The 17,215-nt window shown below is 35.7% G+C and overlaps 1 protein-coding gene across 7 annotated transcripts in view; it reads left to right on the top strand.

Moving 5' to 3' along the window:
- LOC106867322 (cilia- and flagella-associated protein 65) overlaps positions 1-17,215 on the top strand; it is a 1,093,663-nt gene that overhangs the window by 100,971 nt on the left and 975,477 nt on the right. For all 7 annotated transcript variants that reach the window (XR_016243317.1, XM_089358289.1, XM_089358292.1 and 4 more), the window contains 2 exons: positions 2,457-2,686; positions 13,260-13,398. Coding sequence is in view for 6 of the 7 variants with exons in the window: in XM_089358289.1 (XP_089214415.1) it covers positions 2,457-2,686; positions 13,260-13,398 (369 nt within the window). In the remaining variant the exon portion in view is untranslated. The remainder of the gene's footprint in view (positions 1-2,456; positions 2,687-13,259; positions 13,399-17,215) is intronic.

Consider the following 17,215-nt stretch of genomic DNA (forward strand, 5'->3'; position numbering starts at 1 on the left):
TATCAGGTAAGAAGCTTTCTTCTCAATTACATGGTTCTGGGTTCAGCTCCACTGTGTGACATCTTGGGCAAATGTTTTCAACTGTAACCTTGGGCTGACCAAAGCTTTGTGAGTGGATTTGGTAGATGGAAATGGAAAGAAGCCCGTCATATATGTGTGTGTGTGTGCTTAAATGCGCAAATGTTGACATTCCACAACTCCACTGGTCACCGCCTGAGTGAAAGGGTGATGCGATGTTCACATTCCTCATTGATATTAAAGTTGGTCACTCAAAGCTTTTGAAGAGCAGTGGAATAAAAAGAGTCCCTTATCTGAAAAAATGATAAAGGTTTGTGACAGGCAGGGCATCTGGGCATCAAGTGATACCTCAAATGGTTCTCATCCAACTCATGCTAACATGGAAAACCAAACATTGTAAGAAGTTTGCTTCACAACCACATGGTTCTGGATTCAGTCCCACTGCATGACACTTTGGGCAAGTGTCTTCTACTATAGCCCTAGGCTAACCAAAGCCTTGTGAGTGGATTTGGTAGACGGAAACTGAAAGAAGCCCGTCGTGTATATATACATGTGTGTGTGTGTGTGTGTGTGTGTGTCTCTGTGTTTGCATTTGTCCCCCACTGCTGCTTGACAACCGGTGTTGGTGTGTTTACATCCTTAAAACTTAGCAGTTGGGAAAAAGAAACCACTATAATAAGTAGCAGGCTTAAAAATGAAGTCTTGGGGGTTGATTCATTCAACTAAAACCCTTCAAGGCAATGCCCCAGCATGGCCACAGTCAACTGACTGAAACAAGTAGAAGATAAAAGATGTGTGTGTATGTGTGTATAAGTATATATGTTTGTGTGTGTATGCATATTTCCTATTTATTTTTATTGCTCTCTTTCTCTATATGTGTGTGTGTTTGTGTCTGTCTTTGTGTATGTACATGTGTATGTGTGTTCAAGTGGGTATATGCCTCTGTGTGTGTGTGTGTGTGCGTGTGCATGTGTGTGTGTGTGTACATCTATATATATATACATATCTATATATACACACAATCCCATAATATTCAAATTTAGTTCTCATGGTTTCATACAAAGTGAGTCTCTCCTGTTCCAGTGCCAAACAAATTTCCCCTTCCTCTGTAAACATACAATATATATACTTTTAATTATATATATATCTGAATTTCTCAAATCAGTGATTGCTAGACTAATTTAAAATTTCCACACTATAAACCTAATTGCAGTTATGAAATTATAGGAAAAGTTATAAAGGAAACATCACAGGCAGAACATATATATCGAGGGAATCTAGCCAGCAAGTCTGTAAGTCCAGCAGAAGACTTTTCAGTCTTTAGAATTTATTATATAGTAATAATGATTGTAAGTATCTGAAAAATATAATAGAATGTTTTAAAATAACCGAAAATAACTGCAATTATGGACAACCTAAGAGAATCGAAGAGCTTATTTAGCCAAAGTGATGCTTCAGTGGTAAATCAAGAGACACAGTCTTCAATTTCTTTAAAGAGGGAGTAATAATAATAATTACAGTAATAATAGCTATAATGATGACGCTAATAATAGTAATAATAATAATAATAATAATAATAATAATAATAATAATAATAATAATAATAATAATAATAATAATAATGAGAATAATTGTTTCAAATTTTGGCACAAGACCAGAAAATTTTGGTGAGTGAATAAGTTGATTACATCGACCCCAGTGTTCAACTGGTACTTATTTTATTGACCCTGAAAGGATGAAAGACAAAGTCGACCTCAGTAGAATTTGAACTCAGAATGTAAAGATGGACAAAATACTGCTAAGCATCTTTCCCAGAGATTTTCTACCAGCTCTTGAGCTTAAATAATGATAATAATAATAATAATAATAATAATAATAATAATAATAATAATAATAATAATAATAGACTAATAGATGTAAGTGTTCTCACTGATAAAAATATATCTGTAAAGGAATTTGACAAATTTAGTAAATATAAAGACCTGGAAATTGAAACACAAAAGATGTGACATCTTAAAGCGAGAACTGTTTCTGTCATTGTAGGTATGATAAAGAAAGGATGTTAGAAACATCTAGATAACGTCCCAGGAGATCCATGTCTCAAAGAAATCCAAAAGAATGTGCTGACAAGTACTGCCCACATCCTTAAAAAAACCCTATCAATTTAAATGTCTGTGTTGTATTACATGAAGATATTTTGCTACTTCCCCTGCTACTTCCCCTCCCAAGCTTTCAGTCATACTGTAACTTCTCTTATCCTTCACTCGCCCAAGGGTGTGTCTTGATGAGTGAATGTAACAAACATGCAGATTAAAAGTAAATGACAATAATAATAATAATAATAATAATAATAATAATAATAATGATAATAATAAAATGATGATGATGATGGTAGTGTAATTTCTATAAAACTAACTATATGTCTTTCATTATTTCAGGCTGCAGAAATGCCGGTTGCATTAATAAGAAGTCACCAGATAAAGAAATTGGGAGACTGTATAGTTAAACAACCATTACCAAGCTTTCCCAAAATCAAATATACTATCAAGAAATGTGGTGCAGAGATATCCTCCCCAATAGAATGGAAGAAGTGGATTCCTGGAATGGAATATACCAAATGTATTGTCATAAAGAATTTATTGATGAAGATCCAGAAGTTTACGTATGAGTAAGTTTAATGTCAAACCACAAATGACAGTTCTTTGATTTCCACAATTACAAGATGCTCATTTGCAGCTGTCATGTGATGTGAAGACAAGGATACACATGCCCCCCACACACATACAAACATTTATAAACATATATATAACAGGCTTCATTCAGTTTCCATCAACCAAATCCACTCACAAGGCTTTGTTTTATCATCCTGGGGCTATAGTTAAAGATACTTGTCTGAGGTGTCATGTACTGGGATGGAATCGAAGACCATATGGTTGGCAGGCAAGCTTCTTAACTACTCAGCCACAACTGCACCAACCCACACCTCATCAATTTGCACCTTCAGTAATCCACACCTGCACTAATCCATACCTGTGATTTGTGAAATTTGTTTCCACTCTTTTGTATGGATGTGAGACATGGACTGCATACAGCTAATACATTAATGCCCTGTACACCTTGACACATTTAGACCTTGGTAACCTTTCACAGACCTGGAAGAACCTTCTAGTCATCTGTCAAGACAGGATCCCAGCACATAAGAGATTCACAGTCAAACTAAAAGAAGCTTTTAATCAGAGTTACATGTAGGCTTTCAAGCCAACCCTTTAGCATTTAAAGTGACCATAACTGGAGAATATATTCTTGTTTGCTGTTCAAACTGATCAGATCTTGTTTTCCACACTTGCTCAACTTACGTCATTCTAAAAGTAAACAATTACATCATCATAATCTCAAAGCTATTAGATAATGCATGATTAATTCAATGTGGATTAATAAGCATAACATTTGACAGAGTATTCTGAATGCTAATGGGTTGAATGTTTATAGGTCCTGCCTGTGATCAAAGATGCACATTCGGTCTTTCATTTACTTTTTATTAACTACTTGTTTCAGTCATCGGACTGCGACCATGCTGAAGCACTGCCTAAAAGAGTTTAGCCGAACAAATTGATCAGTGTAGTTGTGTTTTTTTAAAAGTCTGGTACTTATTCTGTCAGTTTCTTTTTACTGAAATTCTAAGTTACAGGGATGTAAACAAACCAGCACTGGTTGTTGAGGGGTGGTGGATGACAAACACAAGCACAAAGACATACATACATGCATCCATCTATCTGTACATACATACATACATACATACCTACCTACATACATACATACATACCTACCTACCTACATACATACATACATACATACCTACCTACCTACATACATACCTACCTACATACATACATACATACATACAAACCTACATGAAAGAATAAATGAATGATAGAATTCTTTCGGTTTCCATCTACCTAATTCACTCTCAAGATTTTGATTGACCCAGGGTTATTGTAGAAAAAAGCTTGTCCAGGGTGCCATACAGTGGAACTGCACCTGGAACCATGTGGTTGAGAAGCAGGCTTCTTACCACACAGTCATACAAGATCCATGAATGAAAAAGATGGTCATTGTAGGATTCCATGGACAACCATGAATAAGCAACAGTATGTTTCATATGTGTGAGTGTTTAAGCCTGTGTTTTTATATGTATATGTGTGTGTGTGTGTGTTTGCATGCATTTGCACATCTGTATGCATGTGTGTGTGTGTGTGTGTGGGCATGTGTGTGCATAGAGAAGTCTATGATTCCTATGAGGGTACTGATTCCTTATAAAAATATGCAAACGTTATTGTGTGTGTGTGCACACATGTGCAAATGTGTGCAAATGTGTGCATGTGTGTGCTTGCACGTGCATGCATGCACATTTGTGTGTGCATGTGTATGTGTGCATGTGTGTGTGTGTGTGTGAAAATTTCTTCATTCTGCAAGTATTTCTTGTCAGAATACATTTTACAAAATAATCAGGAAAAGTGATTCAATTTCAAATTTTATTGTTAATCTTTTTTTTTTTTTGGTGGTGTTTATTATCTCCACCATGATGATGACAATGATGACTACGATGACGACAACCACCACTGCTCCCACCATTACCTACCCCTCCTGAAATTTATAAAACAACTACAACAATAACAATAACAATAAAATGTAGTGAGAAAATCAAACACAAAAAAATCCAATAAAAAGAAAACATCAAAAGGAGGAAATGTAAGGAAGCTGAAACTATTTCCTCAATTGCCATCACATCGCCTTAGTTCTCCCTTAATTTTGTTTTGTTTGCCCAGAAAATGAATGTCCTCACTAATTAAACTTTGTTATTTGCGTCAACTCTAATAATTATAATTTTAGTTTATTTATTATTTTAGCGACGGATGACAATTTCAATGACTTTCAAGGAACAGGTTGTCTTGTCTGTTATTCACTTGCATAATGCAGGGAGTCACTTTGACAATGGCTGCGCACACAGCAAAGCTTACAGATGGCCTGCTGAATTGAAATCGCTGTTTTGCTTTGAGAGGGTAAAATTGGATGAACTGCGTCTTCTTCCAAATGTATGTAGCTATTTTGATGTTGCTCATGCAGGAAATGGCTTCTCGGAAAATTTTCATATAACAATGTGTGGGCATTGACTTCTTCAGGCTGCAGAGAAATCAGAACCCCAAGATTTAATTCTATATCACAGCAATTTTGTACAAACAAGCATAGTATACAAGGGCGTGCTGAAAAGTTCATAGGATGACTATGAAAGAGTAATGCTAGAGCTGTGAAATGTTGCATGTGTTAATGTCAACATTTCTTATTAGTCACTGCATTGCTTCTTTTCCGGTAAATTGATATCTGACTTCAAAGAACACTTCAAAAGTAACTGGTAGCAACTTCTCTTGAAAACAAACAAAATTTGGTATCATGTTGTTATCAAGTAACTGCAGAAAAAGGGTTCAGCCCCCGAGGACATTCATGCTGATACAGTTGCTATGTTAGGGAATGTGCTCCAGCTTTATCAATGGTGCAAAAGTAGGTGGTTGTATATTGGAGGGGAAGGGAGAGTCTTGAAGATGACCCAAGGTCTGGAGATCATGCAACTGCCACCACTGAGGAAAACATTGGTTGTGTTCACCACATACTGATGGATGACAGGGCATTGACAATACATCAAATAGCCAATGCTATTAGCATATCCCATGAGAGAATGAAGAATATTCTGCACAATGAACTTGGTATTACAAAGGTTTCTGCATGGTGGGTGCCACATTTTCTGACACCCGTTCAAAAATGCACCAAGCTGATCAAATCATTGGAAAATCTGACATTGTTTGAAGCAGATCCAGCTGGTTTCCTTGAATGTTTCCTAAATCAGGATAAGTGTTAGATTCATCACTTTAGACCATAAACAAAGAAACAATCCATGCAGTGGAAATGCCCCTCCTCACCTGCTTCGAAGAAGGCCAATACTGTTTCATCTGCAGGAAAGGTGAGAGCTTCAGTCTTTTGGGGATGTAAAAAGCATTTTGTTCATTGACTATCTTAAAAAGGGCCACACCATCAATGGAGAGTACTATGCCAACTTGCTGAGACAATTACAAAAGGCTATCATGACCAAACTGATAAAAACTGTCTTGTTTCATTAAGACAATACCCCAGCATACAAGTCCTTGGTTTCAATGACCGCTTTGCATGACTGTGACTTTGAACTGGTTGATCAGTCTCCCTGTTCTCCTGATTTAGCCCTATCTGACTATCATCTGTTCCCCAACATGAAAAAATACTTGGCTGAGAACCAGTATCGCAGTCGTATCTACTGTTGATGACATTTTGGACCAACGGGATCCAAGCACTGCAACACCGGTGGAAAATGTGTATGGACCACGAGGAGGACTATGTTGCAAAATAAATCGCATTTGGTCACATTCCATGAGAGTATCTTGGTCAGCCTGTGAACTTTTTAACTGACCTTTGTATACTAGCAGAAAACTGCATAGGACCCATCAACTAGGTGCAGAAAATTGCATAAGAATCATCAATTAAATGAGGAGCACACAAAGGTCTCCATTGCAGAGACTCAAGTGACAATGTCACAGTTCATTTCAAATAACTTCAATTTCCTAGTTTTGCCATGACCACCACCACATCATCAGGGCAAACAATTCTGGTTGCTGGTTTACACCTTGAAGGGTTCTGTTTCACCCATGGTCAGCTTTATGTTGGATGTTCGCTTTCCTCCTCTTTCTCTCTATATAACACATTCTCTCTCGTTTTCCTCTGTATTTTTATATCTCTCACATATGTTGCTCCCCTCCTTCTCTCTTGATTTCACATGTAATTACTTTCACTTTGCTTTCATTTTGTGAGACAACTATCATGCAGAAAATGCTAGCTTTCAAATCCTCTTTTCTGATTGGGTAAAAATGATCAAACTTTAAACATCTGCAACATATTTCTAAAATTTTTCCAGAATAAATATAGGATTAGGATTAGGGAATTCCGTCCCTAACTGTAACCCTAACACTAACCCTAAACCCCTAATCCTGATACTAAAACTGTTATATGGACTGTTGGATTTATTGTTCATCTGAGGTCCCGTGTTTCAATGTGGTTCGTCTGAGTTCCTTGTTTTCATTGTTGTTTTGAATGACTGTGGAAGTCAAAGGTTATTGATATATATGGCGAGGACATGATTCTTGTTTATTAATAACGAACATTCGGTGAGTGCGTTCTTTGTAATTAAATAATAAATGTAATAACTATATTGTACAACTCGTTGTCTTTTCTCTGCGAGTCTCCCGAGAGGAATACAACAAAAAACCCTAACCTTAACACCCTAGTGAAGATCATGTAGGTGTTACGGAAAAGGCCGATCTTTCAGGACAGCCAGTAATGAAAATTTGAAGCACTGTACAACATGCAAAAAAGAAAAAAAAAATGTGAAAACGACGTTCAGAATTGTGAAAAGTATGAAACATTTTGTTGCAGAAGAATGTGATGCAAGGCTGAGTAAAATAGTGCATATCAAGAGAGAGAGAATCATGTGAATGTATATGGGACAGGTATGTGTTTGAGTGAGTCCAAATAGTGTAGTATCACTTTGCCTGATTCGAGTGAGTCTGAATAATGTAAGTGCAACATATGCAGTCTTTGCATGACTAAGTCAGCATGAGTGAGCGTCGTGTGAGTAAGCATTTGTGTGAGTGCGTATACATGAGTAATAGACTGTGCAGCTGCAGAATAAGCTGAGGCAAGTGAGTGAGTGCATTCTCAATCCATGAGATGTGAAATTTTTCAAGCAAGTATGCATGAAGTGTGAAATGCCTTGAAAATGGTGCTGAGGCAAAACGTATCTGGCACTGTGGTTGTGGACATTTGCTGTTGTTAGCAAGAATGACACAGTGTGGCATGCTGGAACGTAGCAAGAAACAAGCAACTCTATATATACGTGACCAGCCTAGGGTCTTACAGAAGTGAGTTGTGTCTAGAACAAGGGCACAGAGAGCATGAAACATCCGAGAGAGAAGTGTGTGGATTCGGTTTTGAATCTCAGCAGGTAGGGCCAAATAAGCTCCTACAGTAGTATATTGGCTCTACTTTATTTCATAAATATCTGCCATAAAGGCACTGCAAAGAGGAGGACGAACAAGGACAGACAAACATAAAAGGGGTGAAGTAGCTATATCGATTAAATATTTACAATCTTAAATATACAATAATAATTTGATTATATTTACAATGTTCGATTAAAGCATTGCTCATTACAGATGCAATTTGTAATGGCTTTCCTGAAGGATAGGCATCCGACCAGCATTGGCTCTACTTGCCAAACTGATGTATTCGTGTGTAGTGAGAGGTCAAGCAAATCAGAAATCCAAGGTTTGAAATCCTGAGCTTGAGCCAGAATTTCAAGAAACGAACGAACTAATTACTAAGTAAACATATTTCTACAAAAAAAAAAAATGGACTAAATTGAGTTAAATAAGTCTTCTAGAGCCCAAATTTATCATAGAGTCATTGTATTGAGAATGTTGTTTATTCCCTCTCACTGTTTTAACATGTGGAAAATAACATGATTTCAAGACCCCTGCTGCTGCCCCATAGATTTTTGAGTTAAAGGGTACTAAGAAATTAGCTGAAAGAAATTTATCTTTCCTCTAGTACTCTGTTGTAATTATGGCCTAAATACTTAGTGCCTCATATTGTTTTCTCTGGTGAAATGCCCTCTTCAAAAATGTAAATCTTCAGCTTATCACAAAGTGCATCAACAAATACCTTTCTTGAGTTGATAAGGAAGCTACTGTCAGACACATTATCTGTCAGAAATAGCAGCTAAATTCTCTTAAGCTACATCCTACCATCTTAAAACAAATGGATATGATTAGAACATAATGAGCAATGCAGTCTTAGTCAAGAGATGGTGATACCTGTGACATGGGTTTTTTAGTGACACATGATGGACTTTACAAAAAATAAAAAAATGAAAATAAATAAATAAATGTTCCCTGCATTATCATGCTAGAAAAAGGTTTTGCCAAGTGCTAAAATTCATCTATGTTCATATCACTCCAATAACAGCATTTGCTCAACTAAAAGTACTAGAGGCTTTTAATCACAGAGCTGCACAATTAGAGTACACCTGATACAAAATACAATTCCCCACCACCAACAGCATATGTTTTATTTATTCATTTCATTGCTTATATTTCCATTTTGATTCTTGTCTATACAAACTGCTACTTTCCTACTGATTTTGTAATGCATTAACCCTTTAGCATCCAGATTGCTCTGTCATATGTAATGCTCATTTATTCACTTTGTTTTCAATTAATCATGCATCATCTCATGTCTTCAAGATTTCAATGATGTGATTGTATATTTTTGCTATGACATTGTAAGGGAGGTGTGAGAGGTCAAATCTGATCAGTTTGGACATGAAACAAGTACAATATTTGGGTTGGATATGGCCAGCCTAAATGCTCAAGGGTTAAGGAATACAAAGGACTTTGTCTGAGATGTTAGAATTTACTTCTTCCCCAAAACAATCGATTTTATTCTGCACTGATGCAGACCAGTAATCGTGTTTCCTCCTGTCTGTTTTTGTGTTCAATAGACCAGTTCACTTTGCTATAAGTACAATAGGATGAACTATTAACAGCTGCAGATAGTGGCAGCACTGTTTAATTGATAGGTTGTTAATCTAACTTGCATCTGGGAGTTAATCTCATTCAGTGGCCCTTCTGTTCATACTCTATGTCAGAAAGGTTGATGATTAAAATTACTCATTGGTAGATGTTTCTCAAAAGGAACATTTAATGTAATTTCACAAAAATTGTCTGATAATAGATGACTACATAAGAAGAACTAGATGATTGTTTTGTATTTTTAGTGTATTCATTCTCTACACTTCTTCAATACCTTCTCCTGTTTCTGTAAGGTGCAGTCAACAATATAAAAGACGCTGTGCTACCAATGCCATTTTCCCTATTGTTCCCTATCCATGTCAAGGCCTACAATTTCACTAAATTTAATATGACAGCATCCAGCTAAATCCTCATTAACTGGAGAAATGTATGTTTTTTGCAAAGTTTGTCCTGTCTGTATTTCAGTTATTTTCCAGGACTCCAAACACAATATTTTATAGCATGTGTCTTTGTAATATATTATTAGCATGTTGTCTTTGCTTTTTTCGTTTTTGCTGCTATGGTTTATATGAAATTTTCTTGTGTAAATTACTTCCATATTTTAAGAGTAATTTTATGTTCAATTAGTAATCACTAAATGAGAATTTGAACTAGATTAAAATATTGTCCATAAGCTGGTTTTATTTTTTGCTTTTCTTTTCTGTTTATATTCTGTATTTTCTTTATTCTTGTTTTCTTTAATTTTTTTTTTTTTGCTGCTTCTACTTTGTAAATTATTGACAATAACTTGTTGCACACATTTTATTTACTGATCTTGCATGTAATTGAATAATTATTAGTTTGAACAGAGGAAAATAAAGTAAAAAAAAAATGCATTTTTTAATTTCTTTTTTTCTGTTGCAAACAGTGATGTCATTATTTATTTTTATATAAAAACAAAAATTAAAAAAAACTTTTCTCTTGTAAAAATATATTATTTTCTGTTTTCCTTAAAAATGTAATCATGCTATGAAGGAGAGGGAACACCCTCTGTCAAGTTTGAAAAATATCACTTGCTTTGGCTTGTGCAGCTCGATGCGTTACGTTGGCCAAGTCATAAATCTTTAGAGTTATCTGTAGGATTTTAGATTAAAACATCATCATTATATCTGTGCAAATTACAGTTAAGAATTTATTGCACTAAAAAATTGATAAACTCAGAAACTAATTTCAACTTTAGGGTAAAAAGTAAATAAATAAACACAGCAAAAAAAAAATGTAAAATTTTTTTTTATTTTCTTCTGAATGTTTAAAAACATATTAAGATGAATGTAAGCAATATTGAACATGGAAAATTATTACGAAAGAAAAGAAATGTAAAGAAAATAATTAGAATAATAGCAAAACCTTTTCCTTCTGAATGGAAAAAAAAAAGCATATAAAAATTAAAAACATGTACAACCTGTCCTCAATATCAAAACAAAGCAAAACCATACAAACAAGTAACAAAAAAGGCTCAAAAACCCAACAAAACAAAAAATACAAATTGGACAGAAATGATGATCTACTATTTTGAAATAATAATGCATTATTGGTAATTTAAAAAAAAATATCTTATGATTATCTATAATTACATAATATAGGATTATTGTTATTAAAAATTTGATTGGCAAAAAAATGATAATTTTGTAGAAATAGATGACTCTCCAACTGTATGACTTCTTAGGACTTAGGGTTTTGTGTTTCACTGGAATCTGGGTTCAGTTCCTATTATAATCTGCTTCACTCTTTGTACACTGATGTTGATAGAATTAGTGGTAGTAAAATATTTGGTTCCATTCAATTGATCTAAGCCTCACTTTGAGAACTAATTTGTCCTTAAGCTTATTTCTTCTTTTACTTGTTTCAGTTGTTATTGAATTACAGCCATGCTGGGGCACTGCTTTGAAAAGTACACTCAAGCAAAGCAACCCCAGTATTATATATCCATTATAACCAAGCTTGCCATTTGGTTTTGCACTAGGGGTTCAATGGATTGCCTTATTACGTAACCCTGTACTCTTCAGAGGTAGCCGTTATCTATCTATCTATCTATCTATCTATCTATCTATCTATCTATCTATCTATCTATCTATCTATATATAAGGATCAAAGGTCCTTCCCAAGCCATAGGCACATAAGGCTTGTTTCCTGGATTCTGGAGTGTATACATTCCCTGCTGGATGGTATGCTAGTGTTTCAATTTTGCCAACTGATTGGAGAGCTGTGCCAGGCTCTGTCTGTCTGTTTTGGCATTGTTTCTATGGCTGGATGCCCTTTCTAATGCCAACGACTTTACAGAGTATACTGGGTGCTTTTCATTTGGCCTGTAGTATATATCTATATTACATACATGCATACATATACATACATACATACATACATTATGGGTGGGAGCAACAAGAAAGTTACTCTATCCCGTGAGAGATAAATACCATTTAATATACAGAAGCTTTAAATGTGAGCTTCTATATTTTTCATGCTTCTGATAGTACTATAGTTGGATGAGCTTGTATAGCATGCCATGTATTATGAAAAACATAAAATTTATAGGAACTCACACTTAAATCCTCTGTATATATATATCATCATCATCGTTTAATATTCGCTTTCCATGCTAGCATGGGTTGGACGATTTGACTGAGGACTGGCAAAGCAGATGGCTACTTCAGACTCCAATCTGATTTGGCAGAGTTTCTACAGCTGGATGCCCATCGTAACGCCAACCACTCCGAGAGTGTAGTGGGTGATTTTTACATGCCACCAGCACGAGGGCCAGTCTGGCGGTACTGGCAACGGCCATATATATACTAACTTAAAAAGCTCCTGTGGAGGGCTCTTCATTCTGCCAAATCAGAATGGAACCTGAAGCAGCTCCCCAGCTTACCAGTTTTCAAACTGTCCAAAGTATGCCAGCAAGGAAAATGGACATTAACTGATGATGATATATATACATACATATATGTGTGTGTATGTATGTTTGTATATATATATATATATATATATATAGCCTTAGTCACAATTAGTGACAATTGAATTTTTCCTTTTTGGTTTTATACTACATATAACAGCCTTCGTTATTTTATATACATATATATATAATATGAGAAGTTTTGTCATAAAAGTATATTGTATTTTGACAGAATAATACTATTTAGGTGCATTATGGTTTTTGCAACCTCAATCTTCTGAATTTGAGCCACCTGCATGGCATCAAGAACAAATATAATTTTCTGTAGCCTCAAACTGACCCATAAAGTAGATAGAAATTTTATAGAAACCTATTGATTGGATTGTCCCTATACTTCTAAATGCCATACAGTTTCTGCCTGAGAAATATGTTAAAAGTCCATGTTTTCAGAATGCCAAAACACTTAAATCTTTATTCCATGGCAGGTTATACAGGTGATCAAACAGCTGAATCCTCATTATCAAATGACAGGGATCTACCTGTTTTATTTCCTAACAATATTGTACTTTGCTAAAAATTTTCCATAACTGTTTTATATTTTGTGAGAATATATATGTTTCTTTTTCCTAAATTCTCTTATTCAGATTGCCAGAAACGAAATTCTTCTTAACACCCTATCCCAAGACCATCAGCCTTAGCACTGGCACATCCTTTTATCTGCCAGTTACATTCCATCCACTAGAAGAGAGAGAATACAAAGACAAGATAAAGTTCTCTTCAAATGTATGTATTATATTAAAGTGGTTCCATTAACTATTTGTCAAATTACAAAGAATTAGAATTTCATTGGACTAAACATGCATATTCATGTATTTATTTTACTTTCATCTGTCGTTTTCTCTTTTGAGTTTCTTTTTTATGACATTGTAAATTAAACAGTAAATAAATCTTCTTGTATTGGTCTGAGTCATGGGGTATCTACCGTCACCATCTACAACCTCTACCAGCACTTCTACCAGCACTGCCTCTGCATCATCTTCATCATCTACAGAATTTATTTTAATTTTCTACCACCATTGAAATCCCCAAACATGTGGGAGTTAACAGTGTAGAAGCCCTTATAGCTGCTCTTATAGCAACCTTATAGCTGCTGGACAGGGAACTTTTCTAGAATGGAGAATTAGTGCCTTCCCAATATTGGACTGTATAGCAAACCATGCACTGTCCCTTGTAGAAGAAGGGCACCAAAGAAAAGCACAAGGGCAGGAATGTAGCTGGTGGGGCAAGTGAGGATATCAGTTTGCCCCATGCAATGCTTTTATTGGGGCAGCACTTTTGGGTCTTCTATATAAGCCAGTATAAACAGGTGGGTGGGTGGGTGGAGAACGAGGGGAGGATAAACTCAGTGGATCCTCGTTTTGATGATGTTGATAATGAGTATACTTGTTGTTGATAATGAGTATACTTGTTGTTGATAATGAGTATACTTGTTGTTTGATTAACTGAAATATCTACTAATTAACTTATAAGTGGCTGAGTATTATACTAATACTTGCATCTTTGATCTTTTAGCACTCAGATTACTCTGCCAGATGTAATGTTTATTAAGTCACTGTGTCTTGAATTAATAATACGTTATCTTGCAGTTTCAAGATTTGTATGATGTGATTCCTTATTTTTAATGCGGCATTGTAGGATAGGTATGGGAGGCTGGATCTGGCCAGTTTCAGCATAAAACAGGTAGAATATTTTAGCTGGATATGGCTGGTTTAAATGCTAAAGGGTTAAAGTAATCCTCTGGCAAACAATGTGTGATGAGCTTGCCCTATTTAATTATAATTACAGTCTGCTCTACATGCTTCTGCACAGTTTCTGTCTCTTATTGTATTATAGTGCAAGTGGTTGAATATACCACAGACACAAGTCTCATAAAACTCAGTAAGATACAGTGTATGATTATTTATAACAAGGCTGAGGTCACAGTGCAGTTCATATGATGGTCTTACATATCATTTTCATCTACGCAGTTCAACTCACAAAGTTTGGCTGGACTAGAGCTTACTTGTCCATGGTGTTAAGCAGTGGAATCAAGCTTAGGCATTCATGATTGTGAAGCAAACTCTCTAATTATTCAATCATACTTACACCATTTGTTATTGCACAACATTCAGTACTTTGCAGTATTGACAATGAAAAAGTACTGTTGACAATATCAACACTGTTGAAATTGTTCCACCCCAGGCTTAGTAGTAATATAGGCCTCCAGGCAAATCAATGTATCAGGCCCTATAATATTTATAGACAGCAAGTCACATCATATATAAAAATCAGAATTGGACCCCTAGACCCACGAGGCCTCTGGGCAGCTACCCAGTGTATGCATGGTTTAAGACAGCACTGGTTCCATCCACTTCTGCAAACTAGTAAGCTGTTGAATCACCACCAAGGACTAGCTTACTAACATTCTCATCCCTCCCAATTTTCCTCTATTCTTTGACTGTTTGTGATTTTCATGCTGGTCCATTCTTTTAGCTCTTTCACTTTCTGTGTGTTCTTCATCCTCAAAATGTTCATCAAAACCATGGCTTTAACAAAACTTTTGAGATTTTGATACAGACCTATGTCATGTCAGTTTGCAATCTTTTAAATGCTCTGCATTTAAAATTCTGACTGAAGTTGCAAACAAGAATTGATTAAATGATTAATAATAATTTTAACAATACAATTAATGCAATTTATCTCATCCTCTCATCTTCAATAAATTCATATATAACTCAAAGCTAATATTTTGATTGTGAAATGCCTTCTTCAAAGCTTAGAAAAACAATAGCAATGAATGAAGAAACTACAATGGGGAAACAAATGGTCTGAAGCTGTCATTCTGCCAGACAGTCTATGACCCAACCATCCGTATTTTGTTCACATTCCAGCCTTCTGGGCAATGGAAAATCCTAGACAAGCTTCTTGTGTGAAGATTTTTACCCGTGTTGAACGATATCGTATTCTAGTTCAAATGTAAAAATCCAACTTAAAATATCATTTGCTGTGATTCTTTATCTTTCTCTCTTGAGTTTCTGGAATGTAATGGCAGAATCTTTATCATATTGGGCAAAATGCTTTGCAGCATTTTGTTTTTCCTGGCACTTTATATTCCGAGTTCAAATTCTGCTGATGTTGACTTTACCTTTCATCCTTTTTGGGTTGATAAAATAGAGTATCAGTCAAGTACAAGTGGTAGGATGATGTAATTGACTTATTCCTGCCCCTCAAAAATTACTGGCCTTGTGCCAAAAATTAGAAACAAAGTAGTTGTATTTCCTACTAGAATAAATGCCATAGCTGTCACTTTTGAGTGAGTATGGCCTGGTAGCATGTATCATGCTTTTGCTAATTGCTTTAGGTACCAGTGTAATCATGAGCAGACACAGACATACTTTTGGCCCTCCCACCCTTGATCCAATGGACCATCCAGAATGTGACAGTTGGATAAAGAGAAAGCTGTACCAATACTAAACTACTACTCATTTTCTGTTGAATGGACTGAGAAATGAAGAACCTTGCCCAAGGACACAACAAGTTGCTTGGTCCAGAAATTGAATCCACAAACTTATAATCATGAGAGCAATAGCTAAACCCTACACCACAACTGTACTTTTTGGTTTTCTTTGATTCATTTAATCATTTAGAATAAACGCTTGTGTACTGAGAGTGCTGCTCTACTCCATCTCTGAATGAAAGAGTGAATATCTCATCAGACAGTGAAGCAACTCTGAAGGTGTTTCAACCCCTTTCACCTTGATACCAGAGCTGCTCAGGGTCACCCACAAATACGGGTGACAAAATTCCCACGAAACAGCATGAGCTTTGTTGAGTCAGATGTTGTAACTCTGGGCCAAATGTTTCTACCATCTGCAGTCCTTGTTCCTGCAACATTTCTCCTCTCCTTTGAGCCAGATGTAATGGCATGCTTTCTCAGTGGCTTCAGACAATTTTCTGGCAATATCTTTTGTCTCCTTCATGGCCAGTCAAAGACATCTGAGCATCGACTGAATCCTGGCTCCAACAAATAGCTCTAACACCTATACCTATAGGAAAGCATATTGCCCTTGATCCATTGTTTTCACAGAATTCAACCAACTCACTGTATTTTCTATTTTTCATGAGGAAAGTATATTCCATGTTCACTTCCAGGGAAACGTCGACTCTATCATCTTTAGCACTTTACTTTCTTTGTGCCAGATGACATGGTCAGGTCTTTTAGCCATAAAAAGTGGGAAGTGATATTTACCAACAAAGTCAACAGAAACTTCCCAAGACCCCTCCCATTTTGGATCATTCTTCCTTACAATAGTTAGTTTGCAGTGTTCACCTTCTTAGCAAAACTTTGTCATCTGTTCTCCACTACTTGTGATCTTTTGCTGTTGTTAATATTATTTCAATTGCAAGAATTTTCATTTCAGCAGTAGAATATTGACTTTGGCTGTAGTAGGTGTAATTTCGATTGAATCAACAATAATTACTTTGCTTACATAATTGCATTCGAAACTACAGATTCATTGACTACACAAAATATTTCTCTGACTTCTTCATTGTGAATGTG

This window comes from Octopus bimaculoides, chromosome 10 (genome assembly GCF_046866305.1).
Source record: "Octopus bimaculoides isolate indiv1 chromosome 10, ASM4686630v1, whole genome shotgun sequence".
NCBI classification, from domain to species: Eukaryota; Metazoa; Mollusca; class Cephalopoda; order Octopoda; family Octopodidae; genus Octopus; species Octopus bimaculoides.